Source organism: Physcomitrium patens, chromosome 3 (assembly GCF_059467195.1).
Source record: "Physcomitrium patens ecotype Gransden chromosome 3, ASM5946719v1, whole genome shotgun sequence".
In the NCBI taxonomy this organism is placed as follows: Eukaryota; Viridiplantae; Streptophyta; class Bryopsida; order Funariales; family Funariaceae; genus Physcomitrium; species Physcomitrium patens.
In genome coordinates, this window is record NC_143412.1 from 12,987,886 (window position 1) to 13,013,227 (window position 25,342).

The following is a 25,342-nucleotide window of genomic DNA, read 5'->3' on the forward strand; positions in this document are numbered from 1 at the left end:
ACATGCTAAAAATTGGAAAAAATTAAGAGCCATCACCTCCCACGTCTTAACAACAACTCCCTTGTACAAAAATGATCACTACTTCTTTATTGAAGATTGTCTTTGAGTAAGCCTTAGCTTTTTAGAAACTAAACTTAAAGCCTCTCCTTCTTCAATAAATTTCACCATCAAACTTGGTTTCAACTTCAAATATTGCTCCATAAAGTTGATGCTTCAATTTGGAAATGCAACAAAAAAAAATTATAAAATAAAATGCCATGCCTTAGTCTTTGATTGTCCTTTAATAATTCAAAGCGTTTTAAAATTCAAACTTCAAATAACACCTTCTTCTAAAGTTTAAATCCTTGAGTTGTCTCAAACCCAGTGATCTTCTCTTCAAAAGTTTTACTTTCACTCAGCTACTTGAATTTAGAGACAATAGATCCCTTTCAACCAGAATGAATATTACTACTACTTTTTATATCCAATGTGGTTGATTCTTAGTTTTTTTAAAAAATATAATTCTTCAACTATCTAATATAATGATCTTTATTTCTTTTTACCTTATGTGCAATAAGAAAAGACCTTCTAAAAAAAAGCTACTAAATTATAAAAATAGAATATCATTCTTTACTAAATACAATGGTTCTTTTTCATATAAACTTTAAATTTTAAGATTTTTATATCTAAAGAACTGCAAAAAAGGTTCTACCTTTATATAAAAATTCAAGAATTGATTCTAAAAACTAAAAGAAAAAAGTTGAAAAAACTAGCCACTTACAAATCCTAGGAAAATTTTGACATGGCTTTGCCCATCAACAAAAGAAAAAGAGAGAGAGCTTGGGCAACCAAGCGACTCTTATGCAATTGAGTAGAGGCTTATGGAAGGGAGGCCACATCTCCACCCTTCATCTCTAATCTAGATCTATGGCCTTCATTCATCCAAGAGTCAAAATCCAAGATTGAGACTAATGGCCATTGAATGAGCCTTAGAAATAATTTTTTGGCCAAACTAACTTCATCAATGTCTTTAAAACACATTTTTTAATAAAGATTGACTATTCACATGCCTTAATCTATAAGAATTTGAAATACTTATGAAGATTAAAAATATGGCAATTAGAATTGAATTTAATTTATTCTTAAATTATTTCTAATTTATTTCTAACTAACTTATGATATCATTATTAGCATAATTTAAATTAAAGAATTATTATAACTAATAATATATAATAAAATTAATAAAAATTAACATTAATTCAACTAGTGATTTGTTATTTATATTCATAGTTTTCTTTTGAAAATACAAGCTTGAATCTTGTATTAACACTAATTTTCCTTCATCTAGAGTCTTCTAAATTAACCTTCACCTAATAATTATAATTTTATATTTTTAACATATCTTTTTATTCTAAAAAAATCAGAGTTGATTTAATGACTTATAAATTTTAAATGCCATTTTAAATGTCTAGCCAAAGCTCTTATCTTATTTGTGAAGAAAAAAGATGGATTTCTATGGATGTGTGTGGATTATTAAAGACTCAAAAAGATCGCCATCAAGAATAGGTGTCTTCTACCTTTGATTTTAAAACTTCTTAATCAACTAAATTAAGCAAAGATTTATAAAAAAATAGACCTATAAGGAGCATACAACTAGGTATACATCAAATAAGGAGATAAATGGATGATTGCATTTCAAACCAAATATGGGCATTTTATATATAATTTTATACTTTTTCAACTCACAAATGCATTAATTTCTTTTCAACATTTAGTGAATAATGTCTTTTGTGAGTTTTTTCATGATTTTGTTGTTTATTATTTAAATAATATCTTAATTTACTTTAAAAATACAAAAGAGCATGAAATTTCTATTCATCATGTATTATAAAAACTAAGAGATGTAAGATTATATACTATCAAAGAGTGTGTATTACACACTATTCAAGTTAATTTTTTAGGATACATCATCTCAAATAGAAGCATATGATAAGTTCTACTTGATAGCTTTCCATTCCAAGAATTTTTTAGCAGCCAAGATTAACTATGAGATCCATAACAATTGTGGATTCATTTCAAGAATGGCATCATTATTTAGAAGATGCTTCAAATTCAGTCATCATATATATAAATTATTAGAATCTCAAGTATTTCATGTCTATACATATTTTGAATTATTGTAAAGCTACTTGAGCATGTCTTTATCAAGATTTAATTTTAACTTCACATATTGATTTAAAAATAATATGATTTACTAGATGCCCTTTTTAAATATTCTTATCTTGTACCAAAAGAAGAAGATTCATCTTTTGATTATTAAAGAATAATTTTCTTAAAACTAAAGAATTTTTACTTTTGAGCAATAAAATCAACATTGACTATTGATTCAACTTTTTTCAAGTAAGTTCAATTGAATATGTCCTCTAATCTTCTTGTTCATGATATTAAAAATAATCCTTTCAGATCTTATGATTTTTATAAATTTGAATTCAAAAATAATCTACTATATTTTGAAGGACAATTATATATTCCAAAAGACAATGTATAATTAAGTGTTCTTCACATTCATCATGACTTTTCAATAGTCAGTCATTTTGGATACAACAAGACTTTGGAGCTAATATCCAAAGATTCTTAGTAGCTTCAAATATAAAAAGTAATCAAAGACTTTATATAATCATGTTATATTTTTTGAAGATCTAAAATTTCTTGTCATTGAGTTTATGGACTTTTATAGCCATTATCTATTCTAAAACAACCATTAACTTTTTTTTCTATGGATTTTATTATAGATCTTTCAATCTCAAGTTTGTATGATTTTATATTTATAATAATAGATCATTTTATCAAGATGGCACATATTATACTATATATAAATTCTATCATAAGTGAAAAAATATCTAAATTTTTTTTTGACAATATCTATTGCTATCATGGATTATCCAAGGATATTATATTAAATAAGGTGACTTAATTTGTATCAAGATTTTTGAGAATCCTTTTCAAGATTTTAAAGGTGGATATAAAACTATCTTTGATCTTTTATACTTAAATTCATGGACAAATAAAACGAGTGAATCAAGTTCTAGAGTAGTATTTAAAGTGTACTATCAATTATTATCATGATGACTGGACAATTTCTTTATTATTGGTAGATTTTGCATACAATAATTTGGCACATTCTTCTACTTAACAAACACTTTTTTTTGCCAATTATGGTTATCATCTATGATTTGATGTTTTTTACTTATTAAAAGTTGATAATTCTATAATAAAAGATTTAAAAAATTATTTGTCAAATCTACATGCAACAATAAAAGTACATTTAAAAGAAACTCAAAAATGATAATTGATAAAAAAATCAATATAGATGTCTATCACAAGGAACAATCACAATTCAACATAGGTGATAAGGTATGGTTATTTCATCATAAGATTAAGACTGCTTGTCTTTGTGATAAGTTGGATTATTGTAAGCTTAGACCTTTTCTAATTTATAAAAAAATCAATCTTATTGCATATCAATTATATCTACTAGAATTTATGAAGATCCATTCCGTATTCCACATGTCTCTTCTTGAGCCATATAAAATAGTGAATATTTTGGAAAGAAGACAAATGCCACCTCTTTGTGTAGAAGTAGATAAAAATCAAGAGTTTGAAGTAGAAGAAATTATAGATTTAAGGCGGCACTAAAATAGATTGGAATATCTTGTTTATTCGTACATATATAATATTAATAAATATACATGGAAACCAACAAAGAATCTTACAAATGTGGCAAAGAGGATTGAGGCTTTTCATCGACAACACCTATTAAAATAAAGATGAAAAAAATATGATCCATGAAAGATGATGATCACTCTTTATGGAACTCATCCTTAGAAAAAGAGATAATATTATGAATATACATATTTATTCCAATAATTATCTATATGATTAGGTAGAAGTAAATAAAAATAAATTAATTTTTTAATATCTTTTAGAAAAGCTTCTTAATAGCTTTATAGATAAAATTATGACTTTATATGTATTTATAGTTGATTGCTAGATTATAAACTTGATCAAATTAACCACATGCTATACATATAGGTAGCTTGTAGAACAAGCTAATTATATGGCATAGATATAAAAAACTTACATTTCAAGTTAAGACATGTATCTAACAAAGTCAACATGTATTAGAGGTTTTATAGAACATTGCATCATAGCTTCTAGTTAGATGATATATATAGAGACAAGAGTGAAGCCTTCTTTACTCAGATCAATGTCTTTTCAATCCTTAATCTTATTTCAAGACTTTCTAGTCTTTTTGTCTTTAGCAATAGCTATTTTAGTTTAGTATTATATCATCTTTAAGTGAATATCTAATCTTTTCAAGTGAAAAAAGAATGTATTGATCTTTCAATTCTTAAAGATTCATGTCCTTAACAAATAGCTTCCAATTTGATGAATTATATGCATCAACTCAATAGATCTAGCTTAGACAAATGATTCAAGCATCATGGATTCTTACAACTAAGTTAACTATTAGTGTTGCACTTTAAAAGTATTGCATACCACCTTCTAAGTATCCAAAAAATTCTATTATTTCTCCACTACATCAGAGCCTACATTCAATAATAAAAAAAATTATAAATTCTTGTAACTATAATTATAAAAATTATAAGATTTATATAATTATTATATATATATATATATATGATTTTTTAATTTCTAAAAATAATCACTAAAAATTAAAGAATATATCTTATCAATACAAAAACTTCATTAAATGTGACTTTTTGAGAAGATGTGATGAGGTATAAACCATTTCTATTATTATTTTAAAATAACAATTACAACTAACTTTGTTCATTCCAACATGCTTCCTTAGTTATTATTTATAGACAATCTTGATTTATTTCTAAAAATTTCTAAGTATTGTAAGTGTTGAATAATTTTTGAGCTTAAGTGTAATTGAATATTAGATAATTCATTAAAGATAGTATCTTAGTTGCATCAACTCCTTTACAATATGCCCCCTAGTTCTATCTTTGACTTTGGATCTTTAATTCATATTAAAAAAATTAAAAAAAATAAAAAATATTATCTTTCTCATTTGCCTTGTAAAAAGAAAATAATAATCTAAGATCACCTTGGAATGTGGCTTAATTTGTAGTGCTATAAGCAAATAAAGTGCAAAAAAGTTTCTTAAAGTGGTATCCTTCCGCATTTCTCATCCATTTGAACTTCTTCACTTTAGTCTTAGTGGAAGAATCTCTCTTCTTACTTTTTCTAGATTCAATTATTATATTATTTTTATAGATGAATTTTCTTAGTACATAGTTGTACATCTTCTTTAAAAAAAACTGAATGATTCTTTAAAAACAACTGAATGATTCACTATGTTCAAAATCTTTCATACTTGAATTAAAACTCAAATCAAGCATAAATTTAAAATATTTTGTTTCAATCAAGGGGGCAAATACCTTTCTTCTGATTTTGATCAATATCTTATCACTCTTGGCATTCAACAACAAGTTGCCACCACTTATATACTCCATCAAAATAGCATTTATATACTCCATCAAAATAGCATTGCTAAACAAGAAAATTATACTTTGATTAATTTGACCAGTGTATGCTCCATGAGGCTCAGCTTGCCAAGTCATATTGGAGGTGAAGTTGTAATATGTATTTCTTATCTTCAAAATAGGCGCCCAACCAAAGCCATTCCACCACATACAACTCTGTTTGAACTTTGGAACAAAAGAAAACCCAATTTATTCCTCATTCAAGTATTTGGAAGTCAAGCTTTTGCAAAAATTCCTGATGCTACTCAGGTAAAGCTTGACATCTGATCTGTTGAATGTGTCCTACTTGGCTATAGTGCTCTCAACAAAGGATACAAGCTTCAAAAACTTCAAATATGGGACATTATTATCTCTTGTGATGTGTACTTCAATGAAGATCGGCCCCCCTTGTTCCTTCTAAAGCACCTGATCTTGTTTTGAACATTATTTTTCAGCAGGATCCCTTGTTCTCTCACACACTCGGTTCTCCCAGTTCTGACCATTCAGCGCTTTCTTCATCGAGCTCCATGACCCTGCCTTCTTGCATTGTTGCTGCTGTGCCTCCCTTCACAGTGACCCCCTCTCGCAAGACCTTACGTTACTGGATCCGCGTATTGTCGGCTCTTCTCATGCACCGCCTGCCCTTGCACGGCTTTCTGACACAACTTCTATGTTAGCAGCCCCCCTTCTCGAACACAAATCACACCCTTTCACCAGCCATCGCTGCTAGACTCACAAACTCGCCACATCCAAGACAACATCCACCTCGGCAAACGACTTGTCTACTGCGACCCATAGTTCTCACAACAAACTGCCACCGATCACACCGGAGCGAGGGATATGTTTGACACCCAACCCACTACTCCTGAGCACGAATGCGGTATCTCCACAATCGGCCAATCAACCACGCTTCTCAGCACGACACCTCACACTTCAGCCCGCACACTCCATTCAAACACGCCTCTTCTGCTCTCAACTCATCCAATAGCGGGATTACGCACAGTCGTGCCACTAACTTCATTCACGCACAAAGGACGCTACCTGCATGATGACCAGAACATCGATGGGATCCTCGTCCTCGCAAAGGGTGCGTGGAATGAAACCATAATTGTGCGGGTACACCACAGACGAGTATAGGATACGATCCACCTGCAGAGCAACCGATGTTCAGAACAATGAGCGGTCGAAACACAGCATACATCTCGTCAACATGCATTACCAAACCCCTTCAGAAATCTCCCAATCTAAACATTCACCTTCATCAGACCGCTCTTCTTGTCAAGCTCGTACTTCACCTTGCTCCCTCTGTTGATCTCGACAACCTGCACGTGTGGCTCAACCTTGTCATAAACTAAGACCTTCAACACCCCTCCCAGCCGTGCTGGGGGACATGCTGCAGCGAAATTACCACATCCTGCACGCCCCACACTATGACCGCAACAGCTTCTCCATCAACAGTCAAATCCACGACTGCCTAACAAACGTGACTTACGCAGTTGAAGATTTCTGGTGCTGCAGGCCCTGAACATCGCAATCCGACACACGCCAATTCAGAACCTCTTCCTCCGGATACTTCCCACTATAACTTCCAACAAGAAGCAGTTCACACACCACGATCTACGCCTATCACACCCTCTCACCGACTTCCGCCCATTTCCACATCTCGCCAACAAACCTTGCCCGGACAGACACACATACCGATTTCGAGGTCATGCCATGGGTGACGCAGCCACTGTGCGACGCTCCATCGACGACAATATGCGGCTGTTCAGTGCAGTTGCCTTGTGTACAGCAGATGATCCGTTCATTGTTGCAACTTCTGCGAACCCATCGGAAGGCATGATGTCAGCTTCACTCCGAATCCCGCTGTCCGTATCTCAGGAAATCTTCCTGCATTCAACGAAATTCACCACGGTACGTCAATTGGTGCAAAGCATCAACTTCAGGAGTCCACCACAACCCTCCAGACACTTGAAGAATAAATCTCACAAATGCAACTCCAAAAGGCTGGAGGGTTTATGGCGAATATCGAAATCTCTGGCTTCATCTTGGAAACCATCACTTCCATTCAACTCCACAACATCCACGGACTCCGTCTAGAGCAACTGAGAAGGAGAGAATCGAAGCAATTGGACCAACGATATTTCGGATCTGTCCCATCAGCTTTTCGTGCTGGATGAAGAGACGATCAAAGTGGGATGCGATGGCGCTATGACTGGCCGTAAACCCTCTTCAAATGATCTCACGACTTCGGAGAAAGGCCCAGCAAGGCAATAGACTGTGCACATCGGATCATCAGGACAGAACGATCCACTCACACAACGTTGCCAGCAATAGTCAAAACTGGAAAAAACAAACATCACATTTTGACTCTAAATTAACGCGCAAGAATCTGATCAACACTCTTGAACGTCTTGTTCCACGAACTTCCACTTCCCAGGCCAACACTCAACAATGGACTGTCAATTTAGCCCACTGCCCCTCCTGATCTAAATTCTGTAGCGTAAAGAATGTCTTCCAACGACAGCGAACTCCTTCGTATCTAGTCACATTTGAAGCTCTCCTGACAAAATACGACAAGAACCAAACCATTCTCCGTGGCCAAAACACACCCAACTTCCCAACATTCCCCAATGCTCCCTCTCGATCCAGTTTTCAACCATAATGCCGTTCAAAATTGCACTCCAACTTGCTACACAAACTCAGAGAGAGGATCAGATCTGCTCACCCGCACCCAATGCGGCCCCTCGAACATACCTGTACAAGGAAATCAAAATCCGGTGCAATACCCTGCTGGGAGATTCCAAAGCTGGTCACTAGCAGTGCTCAAGTGGAGCATGATAATTTGTTTTCCCTATTGGTTTGCTGCTTTACTCAAGCTAGTTATGATCAAAATCATGATCCTCAGTGTTTTACTATGTGTAGGTTTCCACACCTTCATTGTCTCCCATGTGGCTCCGTATTTTTGCTGATCAACGGATTTACTGTACTGGTGCTGAACACATCAAGGCTGAGGAAAACGTCTAAACAATCACTTGAAGGACGTGTAACTTAAATATATTTTTAGTCCGATACCAGTATGCACTCCTGGACCACCGCAATCATCGTATCACACGTAAGACCCTTGCAACACCCGATGGCGATCTAAGCCTGTGTGGGAGGAACTCATGCATCACGCTCTTCCTGTTTTTTTGTGCCAAGTCCTTCCCGGTCCCCTCTTGAAGAGCATCTGAAATCAGGCTCCCGTGCTCATCTCGCAATTCTCTGCAGCTCTGATCATGTCTTCTGTGTAAGTGTCACAGCGCGTGACTGTTCGGTTTCGTTCGGGGCCGACGTGGAATTGTTGAATCGGGTAGGAGCTTGACTCTTGTCCGGGCGGTTTGACTTGCGGGTGGACTGGAGGGCAGATCGAGCCTCCGACTCTGGCCTTCGACTCTCCCCGGCCGGACACTTGGCCTCGAGTTCGTGCAGATCTAGAATGCGCATTGATAAATTGCGAATCGGGAAGCTTTCTTGTATTGACTGACAGCGCAGGCGGAGCGGGGCTAACATACACTGGACCGGGAGTGGCAGGGAGGAGCAGGATTGGACCAGGATGAGGGAGTGGACTCTACAAGCTTCATTCCGGAGTATTGGAGGACTTGCGATTGGAGCTGTGGTCCGATGCACTTGTTCGCGCTTGAGGTGTGATAATGCTCGTGGTTCTGAAGGTTTAGGGATCGATGTGGATGTGGTTCGATGTTCGATCTGTGGTTCTGAAGAGTCTGAGTGTTTGGTTTGAAGGTAGCAGGAAGACACAGAAGAGAATGGCGATCGGATTGAAATAGCGAAGTTCTTGATGGGTTTTGGCGAAGGGCGAGAACAGAAATGTCAATTGGAATAGGCTGAGGGTTTCTGCAGAGAGAGGTACTGTAATTTCGTTACCGGTTGTTTGTCGTTCGATCTTGAGCCTTTCGCCATGTCACCCTTGCATATTCTAACATGCTTGGCCCGAGAATCTGTCCAGGTCTTTTCTATCCAGAAATTTACCTGCGTAAGCTTCCGTCTCTTGGTAATGCAGAGCGCTGGAAGATGAGTTCTCTCTGCGAAATAACGCTAGAGTGGGGGAATCACATCTGGTGACAGAAGCTGGAAGGTGGAAGGTGCCCTCAATCGGTTATTACCAACGCAGGGACCTCCAGCGCCTTTTTCTTCTTAGTAGGTTCTATGAAAACCTGTAGAGATTTAAATCACGGGAAAAAAACAGAAGTGTTCAATTTGAGGATGGGAAACGCACGAGTAAGGTGCGGTTTTCTTGTCGTGACTGCAATCGTCCTCAGCGTTTGCTATGCACAGAATTCAACGGACGCAGACAATTTAATCAACACCCTTGAGAGCCAGGTCATGCAACTTTCGCGGAATGCTGTGACCAATTTCATGAGCTCCTGCGGTAAATATTCTTACATGTCTTTCTTTCAGTAGTCTATCAGTATTTTGCAGGAAATAGTTTTTCTCACATGATTTGCCGTTAGTAGTCATAATGCGCAGAATGAAAGGATAATTGCTGCTCATTCAAGCAAGTGTATCTATCCCGTGTGCGTAGTAGAGATTTTCCAAGCATTCTGCGGAATTCCTTGAGAACTGTAGTAGAGCTGTATTAGGAAGCATTATTCAAGTTTTGTCAAGTAGCTCATAGGAATTTCGGGGTTTTCCAGAATTACTGGCGTCATGTCACGGTAACTGCAGCAGGCACGCTTGTACGCCAGTGCAGGCTGATGAGGGCTATGTCTGCAAATTTGCTAACAACAACAAGTATTGCTTTAACACGGATGGCACTCTGGGGTGTCAAAAGATTCGTTTCTCCTTGACAAAGAGCTTCGTCAGGTAAACTTGCCATCTACAACTAAACTACATTATACACTGCTCCTTCACATGTTGCAACAATTCAGCAATTTAGGAGCTATTATCTTGTTATTGAAGACATTGTTTGAAGACGTCAATCTCTCAGGACGTTGCACCTCTAACACATGGAGATTATGTGTAATGTGCAGACTCATGACACCTCCAAACAATCTGACATCTGAGGAAAAGGCGATCATTTGCTCTCAAAGAATGTTGGATGCTACTTTAAAAAACATTTCATTATCTCCCACTACAATAAATTCGACACGTGCTTACTATGCGGTTTACTTTGGTTCTATAGAAGGCGTTCAACGATACTTTCCTGGTCTCGTGCGTCCTCACTCTAAAATTTCAGAAATAATTTTCTCATAAAACTGCCACCGCAGTTCCTTAACCCAATTCAATTTTGAATTGGTATGTCCTCGTTCGATTAATCTCTGAAGTGTCGTGTGCTGCAAGATTTTCCACCAGAAAACGGGTGCAAGTTTGAACCGCGAAAGCGGCCGTGGTGAGATTCTTAGATCCTCCATCACTGGGATTATGCCTACAAAAACAAGCTTTATTGGTCTTTGGAACAAGACCAATTGTATCCATATTTTAATGCAAATTTGGTCACTTTGGAAAATAATTTTCTCCCTTTTTTTCTTTTTTCCTTTTGCTTTTGCAACACTTCTTGAGTTTCTTAATGCAACTTCTTAATTTTTTATTTCAATTTGAAGTTTTGCAAATTTGAAGTTTATGCAAGAAGCCGTAGTTATGGGAATTTGCAACTGGCTTAATTATCACAACGATGTTTCTCAAACATTGCACACTGAAATTTGAACTCATATCCTGGTCATACACATTGGAGCGACCTCAGTGGAGAAGGACGTGATGGTGCTTCTTGATGCTGGACATTCCATGGGCGACAAGCTTCCCAGCGACGTGTTGGACACTGCTGACATGAGCAAGTTGAGTGGCTGTATCTCAATTGTGACAGAGCTTTCGGACACACTGGCTTATGGCGATCGTGTAACAGTTATCACTTTCACAAGTTCTGGAGCAAAAATCGTTCTTCCGACTGTAAGTAACAGTGACTGCACCCTTCATCTCTTCAGTGCGTCACACAAAATAGAAAAACCCTTAATAAATGTGCCCAAGGGCAGTTTCTAAAATATTAGCGTTATGTTCATATACAGTAAGTATATGCAGTACACGAATTCACATAATATTATGTAGAGTGAAACGTACAGAATAGTGTATGATTAAGTTAAGAGAAGATAGATAAAAAAAAAAAAACAGTGAAATTCCATCAGTTTTACACTATATATGTATATATATATATATATATATATATTGCTGAGATAGTCTCTACGTATGTTCAAATTATCACGATTCAAGCGTCCGCTAGCTTTTTGCAGGTCTAGATTTGTTTCTTGTGTATTTTATGCATTCCTAACACCAGCCTGGCTCCGCAGTGGTATCACAGGATTGTACGTATGTTTTGCAGATAACAATTACTGGCGATGCCACTACCATTCAGCCATTGAAAACCGCACTACAAAATAATGTATCATTTGATAATGCGCAAGGCGGCTCTAATTTGACAAATGCATTCATTTTGGCGAATCAAACGTTTGTAAGCGGCACTGCACTCAAGGTACGACCGCCAGAAGCTTGAGTTTTCAAATCTAATTGCGCAGGAAGTCGCTCACTGCTTGTCAATTTTTTATTTTTCCATTTTATGGGTGCAAACATTGTGATAGTTGATCCCATCGTGGATGGTTTTTAAAAATATCTTCGTTCGCTCCCTGGCTTTAAATTCGTGAAAATCTTTCTTCAATGTGCTAATCACCAGCTTGAGACTGTGGTCCTGGCCGTGAGTAAGCAGGTCCCTGAGTTATGAAATTGTAAGGTAAAGCCAATAACCTCCCTGACAGTGGTTTCTCTGAGCAACAAGATCCTCTAATCGCGTGATCCAAAAAGCCAAACTCGTTCCGGAATTAATGGGATTGGGTCGATGGCATGAGCAGACATTGTAAACTTAGCCATTGATTCAAATCTAGAAGCCAATTAATAACCAGGAATGTGAATTGAAAATTAGTCATTTGATTTATCTGATTTTTGTCACATTAAACTTTTTAATATTGAAGGTAATTTTTCAGTGATTGTTTCATGTTGCAAATATAGGTCATATTGATAATCACCGACGGGCAAATTATGCCTGTGGATTCAGGAACCATGGCCAACACCAGAAATGTCTTCGACTCCATCCGATCGATCAACACTTTGGTTCAGATTTTTAGTTTTGATCGGGCGCCTCCCAATGCACCGACCGGGTTACAAAAGATTGCATTTGACTGCTTTGGGACTTACGAGAAGATAACATTCGTGAAGGATCCTCTCTGGACACTCCGGTCTTAGTTTGGTATTCTGGCCAGACTGCGGCTTACTGCAACCAACAACAAGCCATCTTAGACGGGATCTATCTGGATGCTGGCGGTCAGGTGAATGTAATAACAGTGATTTTCCCGGCTTTTGCTGACAATTACACACTCATCGGTGTTGCTGCCATCGACGTTCTTCTTGATTACCTGGGACCTGTTACACAATATGATTTTACAACTGCCTTAATAAATCATCGCAACACAGACGGGATTTTCAACCTTGTGCCGCCACTACTTCCATGTCCTGTAAGTGATTTGACAGTGTCTCAAAGAGCATGGTATTTTGAACTCTTTTTTCTTTTTCTTTTTTCGTTTTAGTTATTTTCAATCCATGATAATTTGTTCGTACGATTTGATTTAAATTTTTCTAGCATAAGGTCGAAGAACAGTTTGGAATGTCTAGAAGGAGATACCTGAACTTTCTGAGTGTTTATATTTTACAGTTTGCATTGTCAACGGCAAATCAATGCCCGAATGTCACAGCACCGGCAAATGCGTTGTGTCCACATACCGACACTAGTGGCCTTACTTATCGGCAACGAATTTGCGACTGCCCTGGAGTTTGTTTGGCCTCAGTAGAGGATCGAAGCGCTAATTCATCGACGTTGCCTGCATGGAAATTGGCCGTTGGTATCGCAAGTGGAGCTATTCTGTTCATTATGTGTGCAATATTCGTGCGTATGTTTGTGTTAAGGCATAAGATGTCAAGTGATGAGGTGGAGCAGGAAGAATTTTTGGGGTCGCTTCCCGGTCTTCCTCCAAGGTTCTCTTACAACGAGCTCGCATTAGCAACCAACCACTTCATGAAGGTCCTGGGCAAGGGCGGATTTGGCACTGTCTACGAAGGGGATCTGCCAGATGGGAACAAGGTGGCAATCAAGAGGCTTGGAGACTCTAAGCAGGGGCAGACGGAGTTAAGGGCCGAAGTAGCCACCATCGGTGGAATCAACCACCATTGCCTGGTCCGCCTGTGGGGATTCTGCTCCGAGGGTGCCCACAGGATGTTAGTGTACGAATGCATGACAAATGGTTCTCTGGATCGATGGTTGTTTGGCGACACCGTGCTGGAGTGGGCAGCTCGATACCAAATCGCCATGGACACTGCCCAGGGGTTGTGCTACTTGCACAGAGATTGCAGGCACAAGATAATCCACCTAGGTGTGAAGCCACAAAACATCTTGCTGGATGACCGCTTCCACGCCAAGGTGGCAGTTTTTGGCATGTCAAAGCTGTTTGACAGGGACACGAGCCAAGTGGTGACGAGGATGCGAGGCACGCCGGGGTACCTTGCCCCCGAGTGGCTCCTGCAGACGGGCATCACCGAGAAGTGTGACGTGTGGAGCTACGGAATGGTGCTCCTGGAGATTCTGAGCGGGCGTCGAAATGTTGATGTTCATGAGAGCCCTCAAAAGTGGTACCTCTCTGCCTGGGCAGTCCAGTGCATGCAGGAGAAATCCTGGCATGAGATTATCGATGTGCGAATCCAAGGCTCCCTGACCCCAGAAGATTGGGAGCACGTGAAGAGAGTGCTCATGATTGCGATGTGGTGCATCCAAGATGCTCCGCACATGAGGCCCTCCATGGCCAAGGTGGTGCAGATGTTGGAGGGCGTAGTGGACGTGGACCATGCACCTCTGCATTATGATTTCCTCCACATGGTCAGTGGGGACGCACCGCCGGATTCATCGATGACCTCCACCTATACACGTAGCGCCTTCTCCAGTGTTACAGAGCTCAACGACGATAGCTCAGAATCGGAGGTTCTGAGGAGTTGAGCCTCTCTCCAATGGTTCATGCTTGCGTGCCTGTTGTGGGTCTGTACACTACAGGGGTTGAAGGAAAAGTATAAATGAATAACAATAGCAGTATCAAAAGTAATCATCATCCTCTTCGCGCTTGTACCGGCATGCCCCTGGTGAGCTCGAGTCCATCCGTCTCCCTCACGAATACGCGCATATCGTGTCGTCTTGATGATGGTCTTACAAGCGACGTTGAGGAACGGGCTGGATTGATTCAAGGAAAGCCGGCTCGAAGAGGATAGACTTTAGGAGCTTGAATTCTTCGTCCGAGGTTTTGAATCGTGGGTGGAGGGCGGTAAGGTCGACTTCCACTCTGTTCGTGCTTGCGCTCAGAGATTAGCACAATTGCAGTGGAGGGGCACTGTTTCTATGTGTGGTTTTAGAAACCTGTTGTCAGTGTTGAAGAAGAGAGCATTCAGCTTGCGTAGTTGCATAGAATCTTCTTCCGATCTCGGACAAGCAGTGCAATTGTATCTCCGGAGGATGTGGAATTATCGATGAAGTCTCTGCAATGTCAGAAGGAAGTTAGGTTTTTTTCTGTCGAGATCATTACCTAGCAACCCTAATGAGCGCATGGTCTCTGTTGCATAGATGCCCTGTGCCCTCAAGACAGGAAAAAGTCCAGCGCTTTAAAAGAATGATCAATAGCAATACTTGATCTAAGAGTAGCTTGCCACTGTGTTGCATTAGCCGGGAGTGTCCTGCACCTGGCTTTCATTAGTACTTGTACCGTCAAGCGACTCAATCACTTGACGTCCGAATGAATATTTATCCTGCTCCTGAATCAGAGTCTTCCCAGCGCCGAGGGCAGGTTGCGTCTACAATGTACTCAAGGTATTGATGCCTCTGCACAGGGAGAGGGTCAGAAGGTGAGTACCAAAAATCTGGGCTGGAATGTGTTTCACTTGCGAGAATTGTTCTTGTCTGGCGTAAAGTGACAGTCCCCTCCTTCAAATTAGCACTTATTTAACGTCGTCACGCAACGGACAGAGTTTATTATCCTTGTGATACTTAGTTGGGTATCACAAGAAATGCACAAAGAATGAGGTAGAGACACCTAAACCTGCCAGAATATGAGGTTTCATATCTTGTGTGAATGTTACATGTGATTAAAGTATGAATTTGTTTTGCAAATGCAAGGAGAGGTTGAAATTAGAATTTTTGCAATGAAGGAATTTTTTCATGATTTTTTGAAGTAGGTGTTTGGTATACACCTATATAAGGCCATAGACTTACTAAAAAAACATATGAACTGTGGTAGCATTGAATTCATGCATGACATTTGTCCCAAATAATGTCTCATTTGTTCCAAACATTATGAAGTTTCTAATAACTTCACATTGACAGCCAATTTGTTTTTGGTGAAATAATAGGAGGGAGGAATGGGTAGTTGGTATAAAAGGGTGTCTCTACCATATGTTATAAACCTGTTGAAGCTCCTTGTCATAATGTTGTTCCAACGTTGGCAGCTTTGTCCAGTTTGTGAGTAGGTGCCAAGGACTGATGCCATCAACTGAATGGATGAAAATTTGCAGAATATCTTGGATGAGGATGCAATCTAGTTTGGGTGTACATATGTACTTAGTACACAAGTATAAGTATATAGCCTTAGTATTAATATATCCTTCACAAGTGGCTAGTGATTACTAATAAAGTATCAATAAGAGAAATATAATGTATCAAGATGGACAACTTGCAAGGTCATCAAAGCATGCCACTTGTCGTGGACACCCTCCTTCTCTTGAGCTTGTAAGCTCTTCAATCTAGACTTAGAAAACTCATCAATACATTGACATTTAATCGGCAGTTTTGTGTACAATTTGATTCACATCTTTTAATCCACTGTTGTTTAGTGCCCCAACTTACAGCTTTTTCCACTCAGCAACTTGGTTTTACTCTTCAGTTTTGGACCAAGTTTCCACGGAACCATGGATGGGCTGAGATATGTTGATACTCTAAGTGATCGTAGCCACACACCCTCGTGAAACATGAAGTAGCGGGTGCAGAGGTGAGAAACTCCCACACATCTCAAAAGCTTGTATATCAAGTTCATTCTTATGATGGCATATTAGGAATAAAACTGAGCTATCCCCTCTACTATAGGTCATCATTACCTAAAATTGAGCAAAAGAAGAAGGGATGAAGTGGAGGAAACAATAAACTATGAGGTAGAAAGGTCACCAAGAGGTAAAAAGGTCAATCAACTGTCTTTCTTTCCTTCTCCAATTTGCTCTCCCACTATTCCTATCACTATTTCGTTTGCAGGTAGCTTCACCTTCTAATTAATGTTATGCACTGGCAATGTAGTGATATGTGAAGACACAAACACCCCATCAAGCTCCCTCATTGGTAACACCACTGCGTGTAGTGATCAACCAAGCTCAAAACATATGGAGAAAATCACTGCACAAGCCCTCAAGTGCTGGATCACCGTCGACACCACAGCGCCTCATGAGTTGCTGTAGTTTCTGAGGAAGCTTTGCAGTAGTTTCTGCGGAAGCGCTTTGGAATCAAGCAAGAATGATTAATCAATCACAGAACGTTTTCGAGACGTTCATGAACTGCGTGGTAGCGTCAACATTCTCGTGACCAAGTTCTCATCACTGGGCACCCTCTTTCCACCCACAGCCGGGCGTGAAATATGCTAGTACGTACTTTGTGACAGTGCACCCATCGGTGGGCGTCAGAATGGGTGAGTGGACGACTGCAGCAGCTGCCATGGCTTGGCTTCCCGCCTGTTGGTCTGCTCCTGTCCATCCACTCCCGCGGGCTCCCGCTTGGTCGCCTACTCCAATCTACCCTTTCGTGACAGCAATGAAATGTTTCTTCAAATTGTCATGCGTGCATTGTTGACTTTTCAACTCCATAATTATGGAGTTGAAAGGTCATAGTACGCACTGGAGGATCACAGTATTTTTGAACGGCCACGCGAATAATTATATTCACAATATACTATTGTGAAATTCATCGAAATTGTATGAAAATATGTTCAAGTGGATGAACTCCTGTTCAAGTAAACGATAATTTGTCCAAATGGATGAATGTAGCTACACCAATTATCTACCCACGGTGCATGGTGATATCAGTGCAGCAAACACTCCCCCCCCCCCCCCCCCCCCCCCCAGGGATCAGGTTTGGACGTTCACTTGAAAAAGACCTCGCCGTGGTCTGTTGCTGGATTACCACTCCGAGAGAGAGAGAGAGAGATGCACAGGCTGAGGATTAGTTCTAGTGTCGATATTACAGTCGACTAGTTCAGGTTCTAGGTTGAGGTGGTTGTGGTGGTAACTTTTGGTTGTCAATTAATTCTGTGTTGAATAGATTGGTTATCAGTCATGGCGAGTACTCCGGATAGGATGCGTGCACTGCAGTTTTCTAAGTTCGGAGGGGGAGCTGCAGCTCTTGAGTCCGTGTATGCATCTCACTCTCTGCTCCTTCTAGCATGATATGTTTGGTGTAGTTTCTGTCTTACTAAGTTTGCCGGATTAAGATCAAGATATATATCCTTCAGTTATGGACTTGTCTTCATTTTCCCAGTTGTTGTCCATGTCTGCGCGTGGTTGTTTTTTTGCGAATTTTAATTTCTAGTTCTGCTTCGAATGGTTGACTGCAACCGTAGTTTTTTGATCGATTAACCATAATCTTTTTGGTTTTTAATGTTTAAACTGCACCCATTCGTTAGAATGTAACGTTGATTCCAGTCTTTCTCACTCGATACCTGCTCAAGGAATCGACCATAGCACTAATTGATCCATAAGTAGTCATCTGCACCTGGTATGTGCGGAAGCTTAGCCGGAACACATAGCAGCTTCATTACACCAGCTTGAACGGCTTTCCAGTCAACTGGATTCACACTTGTAGCGTCTACTTTCACCAATACCTGATCCTTCATAGGGACAGGCACCGGCACCTCTACAAGCTGCCAATTTAATCATTGAGAACAAGACCATATCAGAGTTACATCTCGGTTACGGAAAAAACAGTATTCGGGGGCTTCGAAAACATTCAAAAAAATCCCAGAGGCAGCGTCCAGCAAAATCCTTACGCTCCAACCACTCAAATGGACCTTGGCTTGGTGGATAAGATTTTTCAAGATTACGGCCCATAACTTTACTAGATCCCCAAAGAGGACAGCCATAACCATAGCCCATAATGAACAGATCCAGGCAATGATACCAAAGCCGGAAAACAAAATCATCTGATTTCGTAATAGCTTTAATTCAATCAAACCGCATTTGCTGTGAAACCATAGTCCATATGTTACGCCAAATGGTTTCAATCTAATGTGTGACATTTTCTTTAGAACGGAGGATCGTTAGCTGAGTACGTTGTATCACCCCTCAAATATACAATAAAGAGACCAGAAAATGTATCAGCACTTGATGGGGCCTCTTTTGGCATCGCCGGCCAAAGTGCTTTGCAAAGTGTGCGTGATTCTGGGGGAATTAAACTTGATGGCAGCTGCGTAGACAAGAATGTGCTCATCACAGCGGCTTCTGGTGGTGTGGGCACCTACGCTGTGCAGGTGCTGACTCAATCCCTTGCATACATGCATAACATAATTTTCAACTGTTTAAAATTTGAATTTAAGCATGTCTGAAATAGCCTCGCTTCGGGATCCAATATGAACAACTAAATCATGTTCATTAAATTATTTAGTTGTTCATATTGTTCATATGCCAGCCCTAATCCCACCCTTCAGCAAGGTACTGAAGTCATGGGATGGATACTGTTTTCTCACTCCATAGAGCTTCTTTTCCAAATAAACAGTTGTTCTTTAAGAACCTAATGCTCTTGTGTCTTGCACCTTTTTTCATGAATTGAATTTCGCCATCTTTATTGTATTGTGCATGGATATGATTGATTAAAGTTCTATAATTAATGTGAAGGAGGACACAATACTTATTAATTTAACATTGGTTGCATATGGTTGCCTGTTCAGCTTGCGAAATTGGGAGGAGCACACGTGACAGCGACTTGTGGAGCTCGAAATGTCGATTTGGTCAAGAGCCTCGGGGCAGATGAGGTGCTGGATTACAAAACACCTGAAGGAGCCACATTACAGAGTCCTTCTGGAAGGAAGTACGACGTGGTCATACACTGTGCAGAATCCCAACACTGCTCCACCTTCAAACCCCAGCTTGCCAGGACCGCCAGAGTAATCGACCTTAGTCCAAGGGCGAAAACTTTTCTTACTATTGGTGTCCAGCTCTTAACGTTTTCAAGCCAGAAATTTGTGCCATTTCTCATGACTGCCAACGGGAACGACCTTGCATAGCTAGGAAACCTTGTCAGTGAGGGGAAGTTGAGGACAGTGGTGGATTCCACGTTCCCACTGTCAAGAGCAAAGGAAGCCTGGGAGAAACAGATAGATGGGCATTCTACTGGAAAGGTCCTGGTTACAATGGACTAGATATCAACCTTTGAGAGCTGGGACGAACAATATGCATATAAATGTCAAGTACATATTCTGTTTCTGGTATTATTGAGTAATCAATATCATCTATACCAGAAACAGAATGAGATTATCTTGTCACATTTCACAGGATTTCAGCTACTCAATATTCAGTTGTTGAAGGATCATGATACTTCCTTGCACTCTACAAATTACTAAGCAGGCATGCTACTTCAACGATGTTGCAACGCTCCAACCGGAGGGCCCAGCCATAACTACCGAGACAAGTGGAATATAGATCTGAGTTAACCCAGGTGTACTCTAATTCATGCTTAGTGGTGCCGCTGAGAAGCATGGTCAATGTTGTGATGTACCGGTATCAACAAGTGCAACAACCTGTCCAACAGCCCCTGAAGCAAATCTTAGGGCCTGGAGCTAAATTAGCCAGAGCTCGGCCAGAGTTCACCATGAACGCAGCGCTCTGTCTGGCTGTATTGAGTTGAAATGCATGCAACTGTGCTTGTTGTTGATTTTTCTGTTCCAGGTATGCCAAATATTGCTCCAGAGACTTACCCATGTGCTGAGATGGATCCCACTCTCCTTGCTCCTCCTCTGGGTCTCGTCTTTTGATGCTTGTTCAGGAGGATTCGAATCCTCTTGCCCGACTTCGCCCTGGATTGATGCCAAATGCGCATCAAAGTCGCACTGTGCACAATGGTAGCGGAGAAACCGGCAGATGCTCCCCTTGCAAACATCACAAATCTTAAGTTCCAAATATGAGAGCTTGCGGAGCTCGACAGTGTGCTTTGGGTGGCTCGGGTGTTGGAACGTCCGTGGTAATTTCGCACAAGCGGCGTGAACAAAATAATTGCAGCTATATCCGTCGTTGGACATCTGTACGTCCACTTAGCATCTCGAACAGACATATTGCACGCATCACAAATTGCGTCATAGATGTCCTTGAAGTAGTTCTCGGGGGTTAGGACAAGCTCATGTTCCGGATGATCGGAAAACCTTATTTCCTTCTCCTGGGGTTGTTGCTGGGAGGGATCACAATCTTTTCCTGTTGAGGGTTGTCCTGTTGCTTGCTGAGGAGGACAAGTGTCTTCCTCCACCGTAGACTCCATCAAAGACTTGCTGATAGATTCTTGCAGGGGAGCCACTTCCGTGCTTGCCTGTGGCTCTGGCTTATTCCGATGCCTCCAACCTGAAATTGTAAGTTTGAAAAAGTCCCGGGATTTGTCATCTGCATCGCACGCCAAAAGATTTAATGCGTGTACCGAACTTTTAAAACCGCAATCCCTCTCCTCCAGGATTGACTCGGTATCCTCATTTCCAAATAAGCTTGTATCCAGCATACTCAACAATCCTTCAAGAGGACTTGCAGATACGACATCACCTAGAACAGGCAGCTGGCGTATTCAAGTGAAAAGTTTTGGAGAAATTAGCTTCATGCATCATCACAAGCCTTTGCATTTTACCACCTTTGGCTCTAGCCCCAAGAAGTCATTTAGCCCCAAGTGAAGTCGATCTTCATTCCAATTTCGAATCTCTCGTCCTCAACTATACATTGGTATAGAATACCATTTGCGTAGTAGCGGGAATACTTGCCGCCATCGAACACAACGCTGCCGGTTATATCTCTCTGACAGCCCTTTCACAAACGTCACAGCCCTGCGCAAAGATAACCAAGAAAAACAGGGTTCGTTCAAGATGACGGAAAATGAGGGCAGTTCTAGAACGTCATCTGACTACACATCTAACAGATGAGCTAAGGCTGGAGACAGCAGAGTCAACAACATACTTCTCGCCAAGATGGTGCAAATCGTACAGAGACTGTGATTGTCTCGTGCCGCAGAAACGGATCTACCACTCTGGGCACTTACAGGCTTCATCCGCTAGTTGTTGGATTGGACAACAAAAAGGAACGTGGAGTCTTGGAGCTAGAAGGGACTCTTACATGTTGACATTGCTGCTTGGTTTCGCTCTCAAAAACTGAACAACAAATTCCTTGCTATGATCCTCGGCCATGCACATGTTGTAAACGTCGTAGAAGTCTCCAAATGGGCCTGCAGACAGTGTGCAATGCAACGGAGCATGGGTAGCACCTTTCTTCATTTGGTGAAGTCGTCCCTTGCTTTAGAAATACTAAATGCTTACTCAAGTGGAATCAAGCCCAGAACTTCTATACTACAAAACTTTAAGGAGACGATTCAACAAAGCAGATTGCCGGAAAGTCTAGAAAGATCCGAGTTCTTTCCTGGTGCATAGTGAAACTAGATTGGCGAGAGATTAGTTTGTATCATTCTCCGGTGCGCCGATGAAGCCAACAAGTACATGCCATCAGTGTCAAATGTGTACGTCGCATTGTATCCCAGCGCTCATAATTCCGGACGGGCGGTGAAGCGGAGGTGCAAAACTTCTTCACTCTGCGGTAGTGCGCTTTTGTGCTGCTGTCCTTGCCCCGTGTCTAAGGGGGCCGCAACCATTCACCATATTAATCGTAAAGTTCATCTTCGAAGACATTTCGGACATATGATTCTTGCAACCCCGATTCCGCCCCGGCCGGCTTCTGGGCTGATCACGTTGGAGCTGTGCCCTCTATAACCAACTCAAAACCTGTCACGACACAATACCAGCTGGAAGGAACTTGTAGTTGGTACTTGAAAGTATTCTCTTACAGAGAACCGACTATTATTTTATTTTTTCCCAGAAGAAACACCGAAACATTTGCGGTTTCCTGACCGGCGTGCCAGCTCCCACCTCGTCAAATGGCTTGAAATGTCCACCACTTTAGATTTGATGATCCGCCCATTTGCTCAGGTGATCACTGCTCGCATGACCGATATCCTCGATTCCACATTAAAAAAGAAGTAGCCACTTCATCCAGATGGAACTTACCACGCGTAGATGACGTCTCCCCGTTTCTAAGTTCGATCAGGTGCTGATTTCCTCAGGTCTGTGCCCTTGTCGTAAGTCTAAAATTATACCAACGACATTAATGTCAGAGTGCATCAAGCATTTGCCGACTGACTGAAAGAACGTGGATTCTACCATAGAAATATCTGCTCCAATCAAGTGAGTGGAACGTTTTTGTATTGAAATATGTCTTCCAATCATGAATATTAAAATGACTTGGGATTATGGATGAGATTTTAAGTGGTGACAACAGGGTTGAGTTTATACAATACTTTGCCATAAAGGTGGCTTCTATGTAGGATTTAGGATTTAGCATTATCATTTTTCACCTGAATGGATGTAATTGGCAAGGGGATGTTGATATCACCTTCCCACTTCTAAACACAGAGGCATGTAATACCTTGCAACTTAATCCCAATATTTGACAATTGAATACATTGATGCTTCATCTCCATCATATTTACAAATAATCTACTTATAATGAAGAAAAGACAAAGTTCTAATATTGTAAGTGTATTTTTTTCAATTTGTCAAAAAAAAAAAAAAATCAAAAAATATAAATAAACAAGTCAATTTTTTTTAGAAGGATGGTAAAAAAAAGAAATAATTATAAATAAATATATATATATATATATATATATATATATATATTTCAAAAAAACTAAAATGACTATTGCCAAAAGACAAAAAAACTTGAGATTCTTGAAATTAAACTAGAAGCAAGAAAAGATTGAATAAGAGTGAAGAAGGCCTCACTCTTACCTTTGTATATACTATGTAACTAGGAGCTATATAGTAATGTTCTATAGGACCTCCAATATGGATCCAACTTATAGAATGTGTATCTAATTTGTAAAACAAGGTTTCTATATGTGCGCCATAGATCCAAATTGTACCACAAGTAGCCAACTTATTGTCCAAGTTTTTAACCTATCAATCACCTATAGATACATAAAAATACAAAGCAACATCTATGAAGTTTTTAAAAAGTTTCTTTTTATAAGATATTATCAAACTACTCAACTTTTATCTATTTCTATCTACTTATATTATATAGGTAATTATTAAAATAAATATATATATATATATATGATACTTTATTTTATGATATTTTTATTTTATTCAATATAAATTATGTCATTAATATAGGTATTAAAAAATTCTATTTTTATACCATATTATCTTATTTTTTATTTATCTATTATTATTATTATATTATTAATATTGAATCATATATAAAATCAAAATCAATAATATAAAATTTAATATAAATAAAATTTTATTTATTTAATATTTATTATATATAAAAAAAATTATATATATCAAAAATATATATACATATATATTTTAAAATTTCATAAAGTACACTCAATTATACAATAAAATAAATTGATGGGCTTCAAAAAAAATCTAAAATTCAATTGTATATGGCTAGATAAACAAATGTGCCTAATTAATATCATAGTAAATTTGTTTTTATCAAAAAATAAATTTAAAGAAATTTTAACAATTATTTTATATACTTATTATACTTGCATGTTAGCATTGGAACTTAGGATTGACAACAGCACACAACAAGATAGCCTTGATTGGGAGTAGGCTAAGACAATGCAAAGAAGGAGAAGACTTGGTTTTTGCAAAAACAATCTCTTATGCAATTAGCCAAATTTAATCTCAATTATACCTTAATGCTATTAATGTTGATTACTTTCTTAATCCATTACCATTGGTACTAGTTAATTTATTTGATGACTTTGTCAATTAATCTCATATTGTATATAATGATTTTAATTTGGCTTACTTGTTAGGCAATGGACAAATAATAAGTATAGGAGAATAAAAAGTGATTTTTTCATTCATGTGCCAAATTACCAAAGTATAAGTTAGATACTTTTCTTGTCAAAGTAATTGTTCAAGATGATCTTCAATAATTAGGCAAAACCTATATAATTAAAAGTTATTCAATTGATTGTATTTATTTCTTTATTTCTTTATTTCTCCTTTTTAAATATTAATCAATAGATATATGTTTAACATGGTACTAGAGATAATTGTACATAAATCTATAGATTAATTTGTGATTTAATGTATTTAGCAACTTAGTATAGAGTATCATAGAATTTCATAGTATTTTAAGTCATTATAGTAGATCATAAAGAGAAAATTATAAGTTGAAAACTATGAAGGAATATTACAACTAATATATGATCCAAAGAATTGACAAATAAAATTAATCATAAGTTACTCAAAATAATATACTAAAAGATCAGATTTCTTATTATTGGATACAAGTTACTTAGAAGGAGAAACAAATTACTAAGTCTAATTGTTCAAGATGATTAAAATGTTAGGATAATATTGCCTCTAGCAATTCAATATAAATCTAAC

General features: G+C 38.8%; 3 protein-coding genes and 2 pseudogenes across 8 annotated transcripts; 3 read left to right on the plus strand and 2 right to left on the minus strand.

Moving 5' to 3' along the window:
• Window positions 1-5,588: 5,588 nt before the first annotated feature.
• LOC112280236 (soluble inorganic pyrophosphatase 1-like) lies at window positions 5,589-8,247 on the minus strand (annotated as a pseudogene). The gene is made up of 5 exons (XR_016502127.1): window positions 7,233-8,247; window positions 7,027-7,055; window positions 6,791-6,856; window positions 6,576-6,683; window positions 5,589-6,190 (listed from the first exon to the last, which is right to left on the minus strand). The product of XR_016502127.1 is annotated as a soluble inorganic pyrophosphatase 1-like (transcript).
• A 455-nt stretch (window positions 8,248-8,702) lies between these two features.
• LOC149989515 (uncharacterized) lies at window positions 8,703-11,810 on the plus strand. The gene is made up of 5 exons (XM_090248828.1): window positions 8,703-9,218; window positions 9,318-9,440; window positions 9,541-9,963; window positions 10,229-10,397; window positions 10,565-11,810. Exons 3-5 carry the CDS (start codon window positions 9,741-9,743, stop codon window positions 10,785-10,787), a joined length of 615 nt encoding a protein of 204 aa, XP_090104954.1. The 5' UTR covers window positions 8,703-9,218; window positions 9,318-9,440; window positions 9,541-9,740; the 3' UTR covers window positions 10,788-11,810.
• Window positions 11,339-17,737, plus strand: LOC112280232 (G-type lectin S-receptor-like serine/threonine-protein kinase SD2-5). Of its 3 annotated transcripts, XM_090248826.1 has the most exons (4): window positions 11,339-11,477; window positions 11,905-13,087; window positions 13,285-16,648; window positions 16,948-17,737. In XM_090248826.1, the coding sequence occupies exon 3, from the start codon at window positions 13,501-13,503 to the stop codon at window positions 14,614-14,616; it is 1,116 nt and encodes a 371-aa protein (XP_090104952.1). In that variant the 5' UTR covers window positions 11,339-11,477; window positions 11,905-13,087; window positions 13,285-13,500; the 3' UTR covers window positions 14,617-16,648; window positions 16,948-17,737. The 3 variants fall into 3 exon arrangements, with proteins under 3 accessions (XP_090104952.1, XP_073388561.2, XP_073388557.2); XM_073532460.2 differs by lacking the exons at window positions 11,339-11,477; window positions 11,905-13,087 and having other exon boundaries at window positions 13,101-14,935; window positions 15,429-16,648; XM_073532456.2 differs by lacking the exons at window positions 11,339-11,477; window positions 11,905-13,087 and having other exon boundaries at window positions 13,101-16,648.
• An 18-nt stretch (window positions 17,738-17,755) lies between these two features.
• On the plus strand, window positions 17,756-20,578 carry LOC112279845 (chloroplast envelope quinone oxidoreductase homolog pseudogene; annotated as a pseudogene). Its single transcript, XR_016502033.1, has 3 exons — window positions 17,756-18,083; window positions 18,944-19,165; window positions 19,583-20,578. The product of XR_016502033.1 is annotated as a chloroplast envelope quinone oxidoreductase homolog pseudogene (transcript).
• LOC112280234 (uncharacterized) lies at window positions 20,310-23,468 on the minus strand. 2 transcript variants are annotated; one of them, XM_073532463.2, is made up of 4 exons: window positions 21,996-23,468; window positions 21,520-21,709; window positions 20,609-21,281; window positions 20,310-20,431 (listed from the first exon to the last, which is right to left on the minus strand). In XM_073532463.2, the coding sequence occupies exons 3-4, from the start codon at window positions 21,160-21,162 to the stop codon at window positions 20,368-20,370; spliced, it is 618 nt and encodes a 205-aa protein (XP_073388564.1). In that variant the 5' UTR covers window positions 21,163-21,281; window positions 21,520-21,709; window positions 21,996-23,468; the 3' UTR covers window positions 20,310-20,367. The 2 variants fall into 2 exon arrangements, with proteins under 2 accessions (XP_073388564.1, XP_090104953.1); XM_090248827.1 differs by having other exon boundaries at window positions 20,609-21,709.
• Between the last annotated feature and the right edge of the window lie 1,874 nt (window positions 23,469-25,342).